The 15,913-nt window shown below is 42.4% G+C and overlaps 1 protein-coding gene and 1 long non-coding RNA gene across 5 annotated transcripts in view; both read left to right on the forward strand.

Moving 5' to 3' along the window:
• Nucleotides 1-2,202: 2,202 nt before the first annotated feature.
• LOC135365554 (uncharacterized) lies at nt 2,203-8,161 on the forward strand. The gene is made up of 3 exons (XR_010413600.1): nt 2,203-3,961; nt 4,063-4,155; nt 4,743-8,161. It is a non-coding gene; the product is annotated as an uncharacterized LOC135365554 (long non-coding RNA).
• Nucleotides 8,162-8,708: 547 nt separating this feature from the next.
• The window catches only part of BLTP3A (bridge-like lipid transfer protein family member 3A), a 71,724-nt gene continuing 64,519 nt past the window's right edge, over nt 8,709-15,913 (forward strand). The window contains exon 1 of one of the 4 annotated variants that reach the window (XM_064597478.1): nt 8,709-8,988. In XM_064597478.1, the coding sequence (XP_064453548.1) occupies nt 8,945-8,988 (44 nt within the window). In that variant the 5' untranslated portion in view covers nt 8,709-8,944. Of the gene's footprint in view, nt 9,056-15,913 lie in introns of all 4 variants that reach the window. The other 3 variants (XM_064597479.1, XM_064597480.1, XM_045866739.3) reach the window with 3 other exon arrangements.

Below are 15,913 nucleotides of genomic sequence, written 5' to 3' on the forward strand. Positions count from 1 at the left end.
CATTTAAGAGTAAGTTGCTTAAATCATGCCTTTTACCATACTTAAGTAGGTATTTACTAAGAATAAGTAACATTTTCTTACACAACTATGGTTTAGTTATCAAGCCTAGAAAATATAACCTTGACTCAATAATTTAATCTGCCAGCCGTATTTCATTTTTATCCATTGATCCAACATTGCCCCTGTATTTTTTTTCTTTCCCCCTTTCCTGTACAGGATCCTCTCTAGAATCATGGACTTTATTTTTTAGTCAGAGCTCCTTAGTCTCCTTTACTCTAGAACAATTCTTAGCATTTGTCTTTTATGACACTGACAATCTTACCACCTTTCGTTTAATACAGGGTTCCTCATTCCTCATTTTGGGTTTGCCTGATGTTTCTTCATGATTACATTCTGGTACTTGTCTTCAGTTGTATCCCTAGGATATCACATCTATAGGCAGGCACACAGGGTCCATCTGCCCTTCATTGGTGATGATAATTTTGATCATCCATCAAGGTGTTGTCCAATTTCCCCATACTTGTTCTTTTTGAGTATCTTTCCTCAGCTACCAAGAAAAGCCCATTGACTTACATGCTTATCTAATAAGACTTTGAACACAGCATATGAATCCAAGATCTCGGGGCACTTGGGTGGCTCAGTCGGTTAAGTGTCTGCCTTCAGTTCAGGTCATGATCCCGGGTCCTGGGATGTAGTCCCTGCATCGAGCTCCTTGCTCAGCGGGGAGTCTGCTTCTCTCTCTTCACCTGCCCCTCCACCCTGCTCATGCTCTCTCTCTCAGACAAATAAATAAAATCTTAAACCCAAAAAACAAAGAAAGGAATCCAAGATCTCAAAGCCCTTTGTAAGGACTTAATCAGTTTTCACAGTGACACTGAGAAATAATTCTCCTAATCCTTTACCACTTTTCTTTGTATATCACATCCTAATATAACTTTGGGGAGATGATTGTTGAAAGAATTGAGAAGTAAAAGGTAGGGCAAAGAATTTTACCTCTATTGTCAAATGCTATGTTTTCCCCCTTTATCCCTTTTATCTCTTAGGCCTCTGCTGGTAGAGTGAAGCGTGTAAAAAGGGACAAAAAGAAGAGTAATACAATAGAGTTTAGAGTGGCAGACAGAATTACTAATTGCCTGCCCCGGTATCTGTTACTATCTGTAATAATAGAACCCCTAATTTTTTTTATCTGCCTTCATGTCCATCTGCAATGAATAGCACATTTGCCAGAGCTTCTGGTTAGGTGAGGCCATGTAGCAGGAGAGAACATGCCTTTTTTCCCTGCCCTTTTTCTTTGCTGTTGAGAAGAAATGGATATGACACTTGTGAAATGCAAGCAGCATCTTGGACCTCAGACTGAGAGCTAAAGCTAGTGTTAGAAAGAAGGAGCCTAGGTCCCTAATGATTGAAGAGCTGCCGTGAATGGCCTACCTTAGATTTACTTTACATGAAAGGGATATACACATTTTTTAATTGAAGCTATGTAGTAATTTTTGAGTTTTCTGTTCTATGCATCTGTTCTATGCAGCTGAATCTAACCTGACTGATACAAAAGAGATGCTCAAGGAGAAGAGTAATAATTGATTAATTTGTCCTGCTAGAAGTCAGACAGTTAAAAATACCACTGTTGCATGGTACATGGCCATGAAGTAAGTAAGGGACATAAAGAGTGCCAGATTAGGGAAGACTCTTGTGGGGATGACATGAGGGGGCGGGGGTGGGGGGGCAGCCATGCAGATGTCTAGGGCACAAGCTTTCCAGGTAGAGGGTATAGCAAGTACAAAGACCCTGAAGTGGAAGTCTACTTAATGTATTGGAGGAATAGCAGGGAGGCCAGTGTAGTTCAGAACTGTTGAGAGTATTGGGTATGTTCATTGTCTTGATTGTGGTGGTGATTTCACAAGTGTATTTATGTCAAAACTTTAAAAACTGTGTACTTTGGGGGCGCCTGGGTGGCTCAGTCGTTAAACGTCTGCCTTCGGCTCAGGTCATGATCCCAGGGTCCTGGGATCGAGTCCCACATCGGGCTCCCGGCTCGGCGGGAAGCCTGCTTCTCCCTCTCCCACTCTCCCTGCTTGTGTTCCCTCTCTCGCTGTTTCTCTCTCTGTTAAAAAATAAATAAAATCTTTTTTTTTTTTTAAGATTTTATTTATTTATTTATTTGAGACAGAGAGAATGAGAGACAGAGAGCATGAGAGGGAGGAGGGTCAGAGGGAGAAGCAGACTCCCTGCCGAGCAGGGAGCCCGATGTGGGACTCGATCCCGGGACTCCAGGATCATGACCTGAGCCGAAGGCAGTCGCTTAACCAACTGAGCCACCCAGGCGCCCAAAAAATAAATAAAATCTTAAAAAAAAAAAAAAGAAAAAGAAAAACTGTGTACTTTGTTGTATGTCAATCATACCTCAAAGTCATTTTAAAACATCATAGTTACCACAAACTAGAAAACTACTCTCAAGAATCCTTATAGTCAATAATAACCTATCTTTGCTATTTAGCACTCTATAAAATCAATTATCACGATGAAGAACAGGTTAGTAGTTGCCAGGGGTTAGGGTGTTGGGAGGCGATCAGGAAGTTACTGTAAAGAGGTAGCATGAGGGAGCTTTTTGTAGCGATGGAGCAGTCTGTATTTTTTTTTTTTTAATATTTCTTTTTTTTTTTATTATTTTTTTTTATTTTATTTTTTAAAGATTTTATTTATTATTTATTTGAGACAGAGAGAATGAGAGACAGAGAGCATGAGAGGGAGGAGGGTCAGAGGGAGAAGCAGACTCCCTGCCGAGCAGGGAGCCCGATGCGGGACTCGATCCCGGGACTCCAGGATCATGACCTGAGCTGAAGGCAGTCGCTTAACCAACTGAGCCACCCAGGCGCCCAATATTTCTTTAAAAAAAAATTTTTTTAAGATTTTATTTATTTATTTGACAGAGACACAGCGAGAGAGAGAGGGAACACAAGCAGGGGGAGTGGGAGAGGGAGAAGCTCACCTTCTTGCTGAGCAGGGAGCCTGATGCGGGGCTCGATCCCAGGACCCCAGGATCATGACCTGAGCCAAAGGCAGACGCTTAACGACTGAGCCACCCAGGAGCCCCTGGAGTAGTCTGTATCTTTTTTTTTTTTTTTAAAGATTTTATTTATTTATTTGAGACAGAGAGAATGAGAGAGACAGAGAGCACATGAGAGGGGGGAGGGTCAGAGGGAGAAGCAGGCTCCCTGCCGAGCAGGGAGCCCGATGCGGGACTCGATCCAGGGACTCCAGGATCATGACCTGAGCCGAAGGCAGTCGCCCAACCGACTGAGCCACCCAGGCGCCCCTGGAGTAGTCTGTATCTTGATTGTGGTAGTGCTTATACAAGTCTACACGTGATAAAATGACGGAATTATACACACACACCAATATAAGCGTACCTCGTTTTATTGTGCTTTGCAGATACTGTGTTTTTTACAAATCGAAAGTCTGTGACCACTCTGTTGAGCAAGTCTTTTGGAGCCATTTTTTTCAACAGTATTTGCTCACTTTGTGTCTCTCTGTCACATTTTTTAATTCTCTCAATATTTAAAACTTTGTCATTATTGTAATATTTGAATTGCTGCAAATCTCGTAAAATTTTAACAGATGAGGAGTTGCTTCTTATTGATGAGCAAAGAAAGTATTTTCTTAGATGGAACGTACTCCTGGTGAAGGTGCTGTGGAGATTGTTGAAATGACAACAAAAGATTAGAATATACGTAAAGTTAGTTGTTAAAGTAACAGCAGGGTTTGAGAAAACTGACTCCAATTTTGAAAGTTTTGTGGGTAAAACACTATCAAACAGCATTGCCTGCCACAGAGAAATCGTTTGTGAAAGGAAGAGTTAATCCATGTGATAAATTTCATTGTTGTCTTATTTTAAGAAATTGCCCAAGTAACCCCAGTCTTCAACAACCACCACCCTGATCAGTCGGCAGCCATCAACATTGAGGTAAGACTTTCCACCATAAAAAAGATTTTAACTGTCTGAAAGGCCAGATGATGGGTAGCAATTTTTATCAGTAAGGTATTGTTTTTTGTTTGTTTAAGTAGGCTCTAAGCCCAACATGGGGCTTGAACTCACAACCCTGAGATTGAGAGTCACATGCTCTACCAACTGAGCCAGCCAGACACCCCGGCAGTAAGGTATTTTTTAATTAATGTATGTACATTTTTTCTTTAGACATAATGCTATCACACAATAGACTACAGGGTGGCATAAACTTAACTTACATGTGCTGAGAAACCAAGAAACTTATTTGACTTGTCTTATTGTGATACTTGCTTTATTGTGGTGGTCTGGAACCAAACTCAACCTGCAATATCTCTGAGATGTGGCTGTATCCATTTCCTGGGTTTTATGTCAGTACTCTAGTTACGTAACATGTAACTCTTGCAGGGAAGTGGGTACACAGAACTTCTCTGTATTATCCTAACAACTTCCTGTGAATCTATAATTAATTCAAAATAAAACATTAGAAACATTAAAAAAAAACCCATATAGACTTATGCTTCCAGAAAGATGGAAGAGATGTGCTTTTCCCTATTCCTACTGCGAAGTACAGCTAAAACCCTGGAATGAATACTTTGTGTGTGTGTGTGTGTGTGTGTGTGTGTATAAAACAAGCATAAGAAGACTGAAAGGTGAAAAAAAGACAGATCTTCTAGAGAACTGGGGACCCAAGGAACAATATAATGAGCTCTGGATTTTCTTTTTGCTACATATATCCCAGACTTAGAGCTGAAGAAGCTGGCAACCAAGAAACAGTGATGGGCCACAGACAAAAAACACCCCAAGAGGGCACCTAGGTGGCTCAGTTGGTTAAGCGACTGCCTTCAGCTCAGGTCATGATCCTGGAGTCCCGAGATCAAGTCCTGCATCAGGCTGTCTACTCAGTGGGGAGTCTGCTTCTCCCTCTGACCCTCCTCCCTCTCATGTTCTCTGTCTGTCATTCTCTCTCTCAAATAGATAAAGTCTTTAAAAAATAAAATAAATAAAAACACCCCAAGAAAAGCCTGCTTTCTGTAGCCAAAGGACTAGAAAAGAGGTTTGCAAGACAAAACTTTTAGACAGTAACCACTCTACTCCAGCCAAACATCACAGAAAAAAACTCAGGCCCTACTCCCACCCATGCCACAAAGGTTAAGGGGGGAGCTTATTCTTCCACCCTTGTGAGGCTGTATCGAAATGCTCCAAACTCCTGCTGGGGTGGTATCAGAGAAAGCCAAATAGGGAGCTGAGATTATCACCCCCATGAGGCAATAACAAGGCACTGAACCCTCCTGACAGAGGTAGTGTCTGAAGAGAACTAATCAGAACTTTAAGGGCTTTCAACAATGTCCAGTGATTATGAGACTGCATATACCCCCATGTCAGTGGAGTCCTCGTGAGGAGCATTAATAGGCAGTCTGCTACACTCTGCTAAGGAAGTATTAGTTGAGCCCTACTGGAGAGCCAGAACTCATGTCTGAGCCTAGCAGTAATGAGGAACCCTTCCCTTGGGTGTCCAAGGAGGCTAATTGTAAACCTGGACTTCTGTCTTCACCTGACAGTAACAAGAGGCCCCCCCGCCTTTTGCCAGACCAGTGGAAGAAAAAGGAAAACAGAAGGTTTAAGTAAGATCCCAAGTCTGAGAACATAATATGAAAATGTCCAGGTTTCAATCTGCTCAGGGGGGAGTCTGCTTCTCCCTCTCCTGCTCCAGCTCCCCCTGTTTGTGCTCTCTCTCTCTAATTAATAAAAACAATCTTTTTTAAAAAATAAAAAAAATGATACCTATGGGAGGGAAAAGAGACCTGAAGGGAGGTAAAGTTTCTGCACTTCACTTGAACTGGCAACTGGCAAAACCGTAGACAGTGATAAGACTATGATAAAAATAATATAATAACTAGAGAAACAACTAAAAGCTATGCATCTAAAAGCTATCAAAGCTATACAAAAGCACTATAGATTCCTTATTTCAAAACTTCTGGGGCGCCTGGGTGGCTCAGTCAGTTGAGCATCTGCCTTCAGCTCATGTCATGATCCCAGGGTCCTGGGATTGAGTCCCGCATCAGGCTCCCCGCTCAGCGGGGAGCCTGCTTCTTCCTCTCTCTTTGTCCCTCCCCCTGCTTGTGCTTGCTCTCACTCTCTCTGTCAAATAAATCTTTAAAAAAAAAAATTTTTTTTTAAAGATTTTATTTATTTGACAGAGAGACACAGAGAGAGCCACCCAGGTGCCCCTAAAAAATAACTTCTTACAAAGCTACACTAATCAAGACACTGTGTTACTGATGTAAGGACAGACACAGATGAATGGAATAAAATTGAGAATCCAGAAATGGACCATTGCTTTTATCAGCAATTACATTCCAATGGGGAAAGATTCTTTTCAACAAATGATGCTAAGACAACTAGATATCCACATGACAGATCAGTGAAGTCAGTCCCATTCATCATACCATACACAAAAATGAACTCAACATGGATAAACTTCCTAAATGTCAGAGCTAAAACTGTACAACTTTTAGATGAAAACAGATGTAAATCTTCCTGACTTTGGGTTACACAACTATTCCTTAGGTGTATCACCATAAACACAGTAACAAAAGAAAAAAAGAAACTGTATATCATCAAAATTAAAAATGTTTGTGCTTCAGGGGGCCCGGCTGGCTCAGTCAGAAGAGCATGTGACTCTCGGACTCAGGGCCGTGAGTTTGAGCCCCACGTTGGGTGTAGGGATTACTTAAATAAATAAACTAAAAAAAAGATTTTTGTGTGTGTGCTTTAAAGGACACATAATCAGGAAAATGAAAAAGACAACTCACAGAATTGGAGAAAATTTTTGCAAATAATATATCTGAGAAGGGACTTGTATCTAGAATATAAAATTGCAACTCAATGATAAAAAGACAACCCAGTTTTAAAAGGGACCTGAAAAGACATTTCTCCAAAGAATATATACAAATGGCCTATAATGAAAAGGTGCTCAACATCATTAGCCATTAAGGAAATATACACAGATTCCTAAGCAAATATTAACAAATCGAATTCAGCAATATATGAAAGTAATTATATACCATGCCCAAATGAGGTTTTAAGGATGCAGGCTTTTCAGTATTTGAAAATCCATCAGTGTAAACAGGCTGTTAAACAGGCTGAAGAAAAATCACATGAACATGACATTCAATGCAGAAAAAGCTTTTGAAAAAAACAAATTCTTGATAAAACTCTCAAGAATAGAGGAGAACTTCCTCTACCTGATAAAGAGCATCCACACACACAAAAAAATCTACAAATAACTTTATACTTAAGGGTGAAGAATGAAATCCAATCAGTTGCTTTTCCTGTAAGATTGAGAACAGAGTATATCTACTGTCGCTGTAACAGCACTCCAGCTGGTCTTAAGGGTTAACTTGCTTCCAGCTTATGCACTCCTTGCTTGCTGACCAAAGTCCCTTGGTCTGTAGTAGACCTGACATAATCTTGAGATTTGCAGACCACTGGCCTTGAGGAGTGAAGGACCCAACTTTCCCGGAAGATAAAGTCTGACTAAATTTGAAAACAGCTTTATTTATTCATTCGCTAACGCCAGCAAATCCGTTCAGAGTCATGTCGACAAGAGACTAACCTAACCACCTGGGCACCTTCTTCTCCTGCACATAGTCCCCCTCCCTTTACCCATGACTTCTCCTTTAAAGCCTTCCAGCTCCCCTGGGTGTGGAAGATGGTCTTTGAGATGTTAGTTCACCATCTTTCCAGGTTGCCGGCTTCCTGAATAAAGCAACCTTTCGTTTCCCACCATCACTTGTCTCTTGAGTATTGATTTTCAAGTGGTGAGCAGCTGAACCTGAGTTCAGAACCAGTTCTCAATTTGTCACCAGTCCTATTACACAAAGTGCCAGGAATTGTAGCCTGCTCAATAAGTCAAGAAAAGGAAATAAAAGGCTTTCATATCAGAAAGGAAGAAATGTTCTATAGTATTAATGTCAATATTCTGGTTGGGATATCATGGTAAAGTTTTGCAACATGTTGCCCTTGGGGGGAACTGAGTAAAGGATACAAGCATCTCTGTATTATTTCTTACAACTGAAAGTTGATATAGAATCATCTCAAAAAAAATTTTTTTTTTAAAGATTTTATTTATTTGACAGAGAGAGACAAATGTATGGATTGGGCCCAAATTCCTTTTATTTTTATATGCTTTTCATTCTTAGCATTGCAGGGAAAGAAAAGTATGAATTAGAGTTAGAATTGAATAGAATAGAATAGAAATGAATTAGAGTATGAATTCTCCTATTCCATGGTCCCTAGAGGGGCCATATTTTTTTAGAACATGACTTTTTGCTTCCAACAAAAATAACTCATTCACTAGGCCAGATTGCTGGAATAGAGTTAGCTGGTGCTCAACAAATAATGAGTGAATGTGTGAGGGAAACTGAGAAATGGACGAGGCACTGCGCAGTTATCTAGCGAATTCCTGTAAAAAATTACAAAGATGCCGAGTTCCCCCTATGCTTTAAAACCACTGCAGGAACCTCACACATTCCAGAGGGAAAGCCTTTCTGACTTCCCTGGGTGGAGAGCCAGGCCGCAGAGCGGCGGGAAAGAGCCCGGAGCTCGCCCGCCCGCCCGCCGCCGCGGCGCGTGCGCGCGCCCGCCCCGCCCCGCCCCTCGTCGCGCGCGGCCCTCTCACTGCGCGCGACCCGGGCAGCCGCGAGCGGGGCTGGTGGCGCGCCGTCTCCGCGTCGCTCGGGGCTGGCGGCCGCGGCGCCGCGCGGGTGGGTGGGATCGTGGCGGAGCTCCCGGCGCCGGGGCAGGGGCGGGAGAGCGCCATGGCGGCGGCGGTGGCGGCGGCATCCGGTCCCCGCGCCGCGGCGAGGTGAGGCACCGCCTCTTCACGACTGAGGAGGCCACAGCTGCCCGCCTGCCTTCCACGCGGGCCGCGGCTCCGGCATGGCCGGGATCATTAAGAAGCAGATCCTGAAGCACCTGTCCCGGTGAGAGCGCCAGCGCCGTCCCCCAGCCGTCCCGGGGCCCTTCCTAACCCCCTTCGACCCTCCTCCGGTACGCCCTCCTTCGGGCCGGTCCCCTCCTTAGCCCGAGCCGGTACTCCGTGGCGGCCCTCGCCTCAACTCGAGCTGGACAGTCTCCGGCCCGCTCGGCCGGCCCCGACCGTTGTCACCACTCTGTTCTTCCCTCGCCCTGGGCCCTCCGGTGCAGGGTTCTTCTGCCCTTGCGGGGGTGCCCCGAGCTTTCCTCTCGACCCTCGCAGCCTCCTTAAGCCTCCCGACCCTCAAGGATCTCCTGGCCGGCTGCCCCCGGCTCAGTTCCCACTCAGTTCCCACACCGCCGAGCAGGTCACCCCGTCCTCGCTTGCACGCCCCCCCCGGCCCCCACTTAGTTTTCACTCCTTATTCCAGACAGGTGTTGGGGATGCCTTAATAGTTTTAGCCAGCCTTTGTATCGCAAGGGGAGAGCGATTCTAGCCTTGTACGCACTAGTGGTTTTCCGGAGGTAGGAGTAGGGGGTGGAGCCAGTCAACGGGGGACACGGGGGCCTTGCACTACTGTATCTTTCCTGGTCTTCTCATTGCCTGGATGAGTGGAAGGTGAGACACTTTTGCTGCCACTGTATCCCTTTTTCTGGCTGACACTTTGGCTTATTTACTGTTATGATTTTAGACTTGAATTAGTAATTAGATTCAGATACATCTGTTGGTTAATCACCATGTTATAAAAGTAAAAGCAGATTGGAGGCTGGAGCTGGAAGGTGCCTTTAGACTCTTTACTTGGATTATCTTCCTAATAAATTCTTTCTCAGGTAGTATTAATCTAGGTTTTCCATGAGTTTGGTTGTTCTGTATAAAGATTTAAAAGTAGGACTAATGATTGTGAAATGGTATAGAAAATTTAACTAAAGGAAAACTATTAATTTGAATAAACATAGAATCAGAGAATTTTAGGATTTAAAGATGATCTCACCTAATATAGCATTGTGTTTAAGAGCCCAGGCTCTTGGGGCGCCTGGGTGGCTCAGTTGGTTAAGCAACTGCCTTCGGCTCGGGTCATGATCCCAGGGTCCTGGGATCGAGTCCCGCATCGGGCTCCCTGCTCGGCAGGGAGTCTGCTTCGTCCTTTGACCCTATCCCCTCTCATGTGTTCTCTCTCTCTTATTCTCTCTCTCTCAAATAAATAAAATCTTTAAAAAAAAAAAAATTAAAAAAAAAAAAAAAAAAAAGAGCCCAGGCTCTTTCTGGTTTTCTTTCTTCAACTGTAAAATGAGGATAGTAATAGTAATCTAACTCAAAGGGTTATTTTTTTTTTTTTTAAGATTTTATTTATTTATTTGAGAGACAGAGCATGAGTGGAGGGGAGGGCTAGAGGGAGAAGGAGAAGCAGACTCCCCACTGAGCAGGGAGCCCCACCCGGGACTATATCCCAGAATCCTGAGATCATAACCTGAGCCGAAGGCAGATGCTTTACCTACTGAGCCACCCAGGTGCCCCTCAAAGGGTTATTTTGAGGGTTACACGAATAATTATATGTAAAGACAGCACAGTGCCTAGCACATACTAAGTGTTCAATAAAATATGAGCTATAGTTATCTTTTGGGCCACGGCACAAATTGTGTGACAATTTGATATAAGCCATAGCCTTCTTCAGAAAAATCTGCATATGCAACCAGTCATTTTTATGTAAATTCTGGGGGAGAATTATGAACCCCAAAAGCACATGCCTGAATCCTGCAAGGCCTCTTGAAACTAAGTGAATAACCCCTGACTGTTCCACTCTCTTATTTTATGTCTGAGGAAACTAAAGCCTAGAGAGGATAAACAACTTGCCCAAGTTGCAATGGAAGGTAGGGTAGTGGAATAGAACCCAGCTTGCTTGCTTGCTTACTTGCTTGCTTTTTTAAAGATTTTATTATTTTTAAGTAATCTCTGTACCCAACCCAGGGATCAAACTCACAGCCCTGAAATCAAGAGTTACTTGTTCCACTGACTGAACCAATCAGGCACCCCTAGAACCCAGCTTTCTAATTCTGATGTTTTCCCTTTAGTGCACACATATTCTGTGCACTCTCTATGAGGATAGAGTTTTTAAAGAAAAATTTTCATAATATATGCTGACATATTCAGTGGATCCTTAGTGAACAGAGTATCTCTTTTAGATGGAGTAGGAATAGGTATGACAGACATTGGGAGAAATTTCTGATTTCTTCAGTGTTGTGTGGTTGACTGAGGAGGAAGAGGAAGAGAAGTTTATTTGGGGCTGCAAAATCAGGGTTCCAGGAAAAGGTCGTAGGACATGGATCTGGTTGAGGGACAAGTCAGACTTGGGCCTTTCTATTTGTTTATCCTGGAAAAATGGCCCAGTCATGTATGACATTTGTATCTCTGTATGGTCTCTGATACCTACAGAAGCTGGCCTGCCTGGAGGGGAATTACAGCTTCTGTGGCTTGCCAAATCTCATGGGGAAAGAGAGGATAAGGTATACTGAGTTACTATGTTAAATAAACATTTGTAGGTGTTTAATAATTATTTGTTGATGATGACAGTGCCACTTGACCTGGAGGAGAGTATCTTAACAGCAGGAAGGATATCCCAGTGACTCTCATCTTTAATTTTGGTCATGAAGTTTCGGATATTAATACTATTTTGTTAGAATGCATCTTCTTTATTCGTATTTTGGTAAACAAGATTTGAGGGAGGTGGTCTTCAAGATATTTTCGTTAAGTGCCTGCCCTAGGCCAGGCCCTGATCTGGGCACTGGGGATTCAGCAGGGAAGAAATGTAAACATCTTCTAAGGGCTTTAACCTATGGTTTGGATGATTGCTGTGTAGTACAAATAGCTTCAATGCACAGTAGTCATTTAAATAGACCCAAGAGAAGACCTTTACTTAGAAACAAAAGTAATGATTTAAAAAATATCCAAAATTGATTTTTTACTACATTAGATTATTCTTGTTTTAGCTCACCTTAGTTAATGACCTTTCGTAAAAAGAAATATGATTGATCACCAAGTAAGTCAAGGGACTATGGCTCAGGGAAAGAGCATGGTCGAGCCAGAGAAGTCTGATTCGCCTTCCAGCTCTGTCACGTAATGAACAGGTCAGCCTTTCTGAGCCTTAGTTTTGTTATCTGTAAAAGGTGAGAATAAGGAAGAATACCATGTACCTAGCAGAATTTTTTGAGGATTGGGGATAAAGTATTTATTATAATGCCTAGCGTGGAAGTAGGTAGCTATGGAAGTAGGTAGCTATGTAAAGAGTAACTATTATACATGAGCAGAGAAGTTAGGGATGCTACCCTGGTATGGATGACAGTAACCCACCTGACTGGCTCTTTTATTTTATTTATTTATTTTTTAAAAAAGATTTTATCCATTTATTTGACAGAGAGAGCACAAACAGGGGGAGCGGCAGGCAGAGGGAGAGGGAGAAGCAGGCTCCCCGAGGAGCAGGGAGCCCCACACAGGGCTCGATCCCAGGACCCCAGGATCATGACCTGAGCTGAAGGCAGACGCCCAACCGACTGAGCCACCCAAGCGCCCCCTGATTGGCTCTTTTAGAAACCTACCAGAAGTCTTGGGACACCTGGGTGGTTCAGTTGGTTAAGCATCTGCCGTCAGCTCGGGTCATGATCCCACAGTCCTGGGATCGAGGCCCACATCGGGCTCCTTGTCCGTGGGGAGTCTGCTTCTCCCTCTCCCTCTGCCTGCCGCTCCCTCTGCTTGTACTCTCTCTCTCTGTCAAATAAATAAATAAATAAAATCTTAAAAAAAAAAAAAAGAAACCTACCAGAAGTCTTGATTATTTACTCTAAATAGCTGCAGGAAATGTGATTCTGAGTGACAGAGACACAGCTGATAGACATGATAGATACTTCAAAAATATAAGTATTAGGTAAAATGCAGAAGCATACAAGATTTCATAGTCCTCTTGGAGAATAAGAGAGCCTACTGTGAGCTCAGCCCTCTTAGTTCCTGATCAGTGGTCTCCCCTCATTATTACTCATCCTCCTGAAGAGATCATCGTGGCCAGCGCCCAGGGGACAGTGGGGAGCTGTGGGCTCAGAGTGGCCCACCGCTGGCCCAGGGTTTGTATAGGTAAAGGTCTGTCTCAACTTCCAGGTCATGCCTCTTTGTACTAGACTTTATTTATTATCACCTTCATTTCCTAAATAATTATTTTGTTCATTTTCCAGTAATGGTCAAATCATATATGCCTTTGTTTCCTTTCTGCATTTTTTGTGTTGCTTTAGAATAAAGCATTTTTTTAACTTAGCAAATACTTAATAATAATAACCAACTGTATGAATAAGCACTTTAAAGTCTTATAATGATGTAATTCTCAGACTATCCTTATGAGGTAGTTATTAGGCCTACTTTATAGTTGAAGAAATGACACACAGAGAGGTTAAGCAACTTGCACAAAATCATAACTAGTAAGTGATGGAACTGGGATTCAAAGGTAGGCACTCCGATTCTCTTTACTACTCTGCTGCTGTACACTTCTCATCTACTGAATATTTCAGATTGAATATACTCTTGTCACCAGCATCCATGTGAAGAAACAGTATTGCTAACACCTACGAAGCCCTCTTGTGTCTTCTTCTATCATTGTCTTTATCAAGGGGTAACTACTGTCCTGATTTCTAACAACACAGATTAGTTTTGTCTGTTTTTGTTCTTTATATAAGTGGAATCATATTGTATGTATGCTTCTATGTCTGGCTTCTTTAGCTCAACATTTTTGTGAGATTAAACCCTGTTGTTGCATCAAGTTGTAGATTCTGCATTTTCATTGATATATGGTATTCTGTTATGTGAATATACCTCAGTATATTTATATATTTTACTATTGATGGACATTTGGTTAGTTTCCCAGTGTAGGTTTATGATGAATAGTGCTGCTAGGAACATTCTAGTATATGTCCTCTGGTGAACAAATGTACACATATCTGTTGGGGATATACATAGGAGAGGAATTTCTGGGTTGTAGGATATGAACATGTTAAATTGTAATAGATATTATTAAACAGTTTGCCAAAGAGTCTATACCAATTTGCACTTCCACTGGAAGTGTTTGAGAGTTCTGGTTGTTCTACATCCTTGTCAACACTTGGTATTTTCATCTCTTTCATTTTAGCCATTCTGGCGGATGTGTTTTGAAAATTTTTTTACTTCATCTGTGGTAAGCCAGATGGCCACTTTATTTTTGCGTCTGTTTAGTTTTTAAATTCTGGTAAATTTTAGTCACAAGCAAATGTCAGAACATTGAAAACACAAGATCTTTTTGGAGCAATGTTCAAATTAGGCAGGTTCAATAAAAATAATTAGGGTACTTTATAACTACTATCCCATAGCGTATCTTTTTTCCTTTTTTTAAAAAAGATTTACTGATTTATTTCAGAGAGAGAGAAAGAGAGAGATTGTGCATGGGGGAGGGGGAAATAGCAGAGGAGGGGAGAAACTCAAGCCAACTCAACCCTGAGCACAGAGCTGGATGCGGGGCTTGATCTCACAACCCATGATATATCATGCCCTGAGCTGAAACCAAGAATTGGGCGCTTAACCGACTGTGCCACACATGTGCCCCTAACCCATAACATTTCTTCTTCTTTTTTTTTTTTTTTAAAGATTATTTATTTATTTATTTAATTTGAGAGACATAGTGAGAGAGGGAACACAAACAGGGGGAGTGGGAGAGGGAGAAGCAGGCTTCCCACGGAACAGGAAGCCTGATGCAGGGCTTGATCCCAGAACCCTGGGATCATGACCTGAGTCGAAGGCAGACGCTTAACCGACTGAGCCACTCAGGCTCCCCAGCCCATAACATTTCTTACTTGGAATGGATCTGAGGCTTAGCTCCCTGTCAGAATAGCAGTCATGTACATTAAGAGAAAGGGAATGCTGTTCTTCAGGCATTTGGGTTTTTGTTAAATATTTGGTCTTCAGAATACCTTGGATATTCGTTTCATCCTGTTCTGAAAGCTGGGCACCCCATTTGCATACCATTTCATCTTTACTAAAGGAACTAAAATTTGAATTTCATAGCCTTTGTATTACAATCTTTACAGCTTTCCAAGGTTTATTGTAAAACATCTTGTGTCTTAAAAAGTAGTATTTAAAAGCAATAAGAATTTAAAGCAGTACTGTTGTACGTATCTGACACACAACAGCTTAATGTATGGTTCACAAATAATGAAATTACCTGCTTTGAAAAATTGATTGAGAGGCACATCAATGTAGCAGAAAGAACCAGGACTTTGGATTCCAAAAGGTGGCTGTGCATTTTGACTCTGCCGCTTATAAGCTGTGTGTTCTGCAAGTCTTTTAGCTTCTTGAAGCTTCAGTTTACTCATCTGTAAAATGCAGAACAGGGCGCCTGGGTGGCTCAGTTGGTTAAGCGACTGCCTTCGGCTCAGGTCATGATCCTGGAGTCCCGGGATCGAGTCCCGCATCGGGCTCCCCGCTCGGCAGGGAGCCTGCTTCTGCCTCTGACCCTCCCCCCTCTCATGTGCTCTCTCTCTCTCTCATTCTCTCTGTCTCAAGTAAATAAAAATAAAAAAAATCTTAAAAAAAAAAATAAAATATCTAAAAAAATAAAAAATAAAAATAAAATGCAGAACAATAATGCACAATGTGGTTTTGAGGATTAGAAATCACTTATAAAAGTGGTCCTTTTTTTTTTTTTTAAACATTTTATTTATTTATTTGACGGAGAGAGAACACAAGCAGGGGTAGCAGCAGGCAGGGGGAGAGGGAGAAGCAGGCTCCCTACTGAGTAAGGATCCCGATGCAGGGCTCAATCCCAGGACCCTGGGATCATGATCTGAGCCGAAGGCAGCTGACTGAGCTACCCAGACGCCCCTATAAAGTGGTCCTGAAAAGGTATTCAGTAAACAGTGACTATTATT

Source organism: Mirounga angustirostris, unplaced genomic scaffold (assembly GCF_029215605.1).
Source record: "Mirounga angustirostris isolate CCGP_5_RB_7025 unplaced genomic scaffold, mMirAng1.0.hap1 SCAF_8, whole genome shotgun sequence".
Taxonomy (NCBI): Eukaryota; Metazoa; Chordata; class Mammalia; order Carnivora; family Phocidae; genus Mirounga; species Mirounga angustirostris.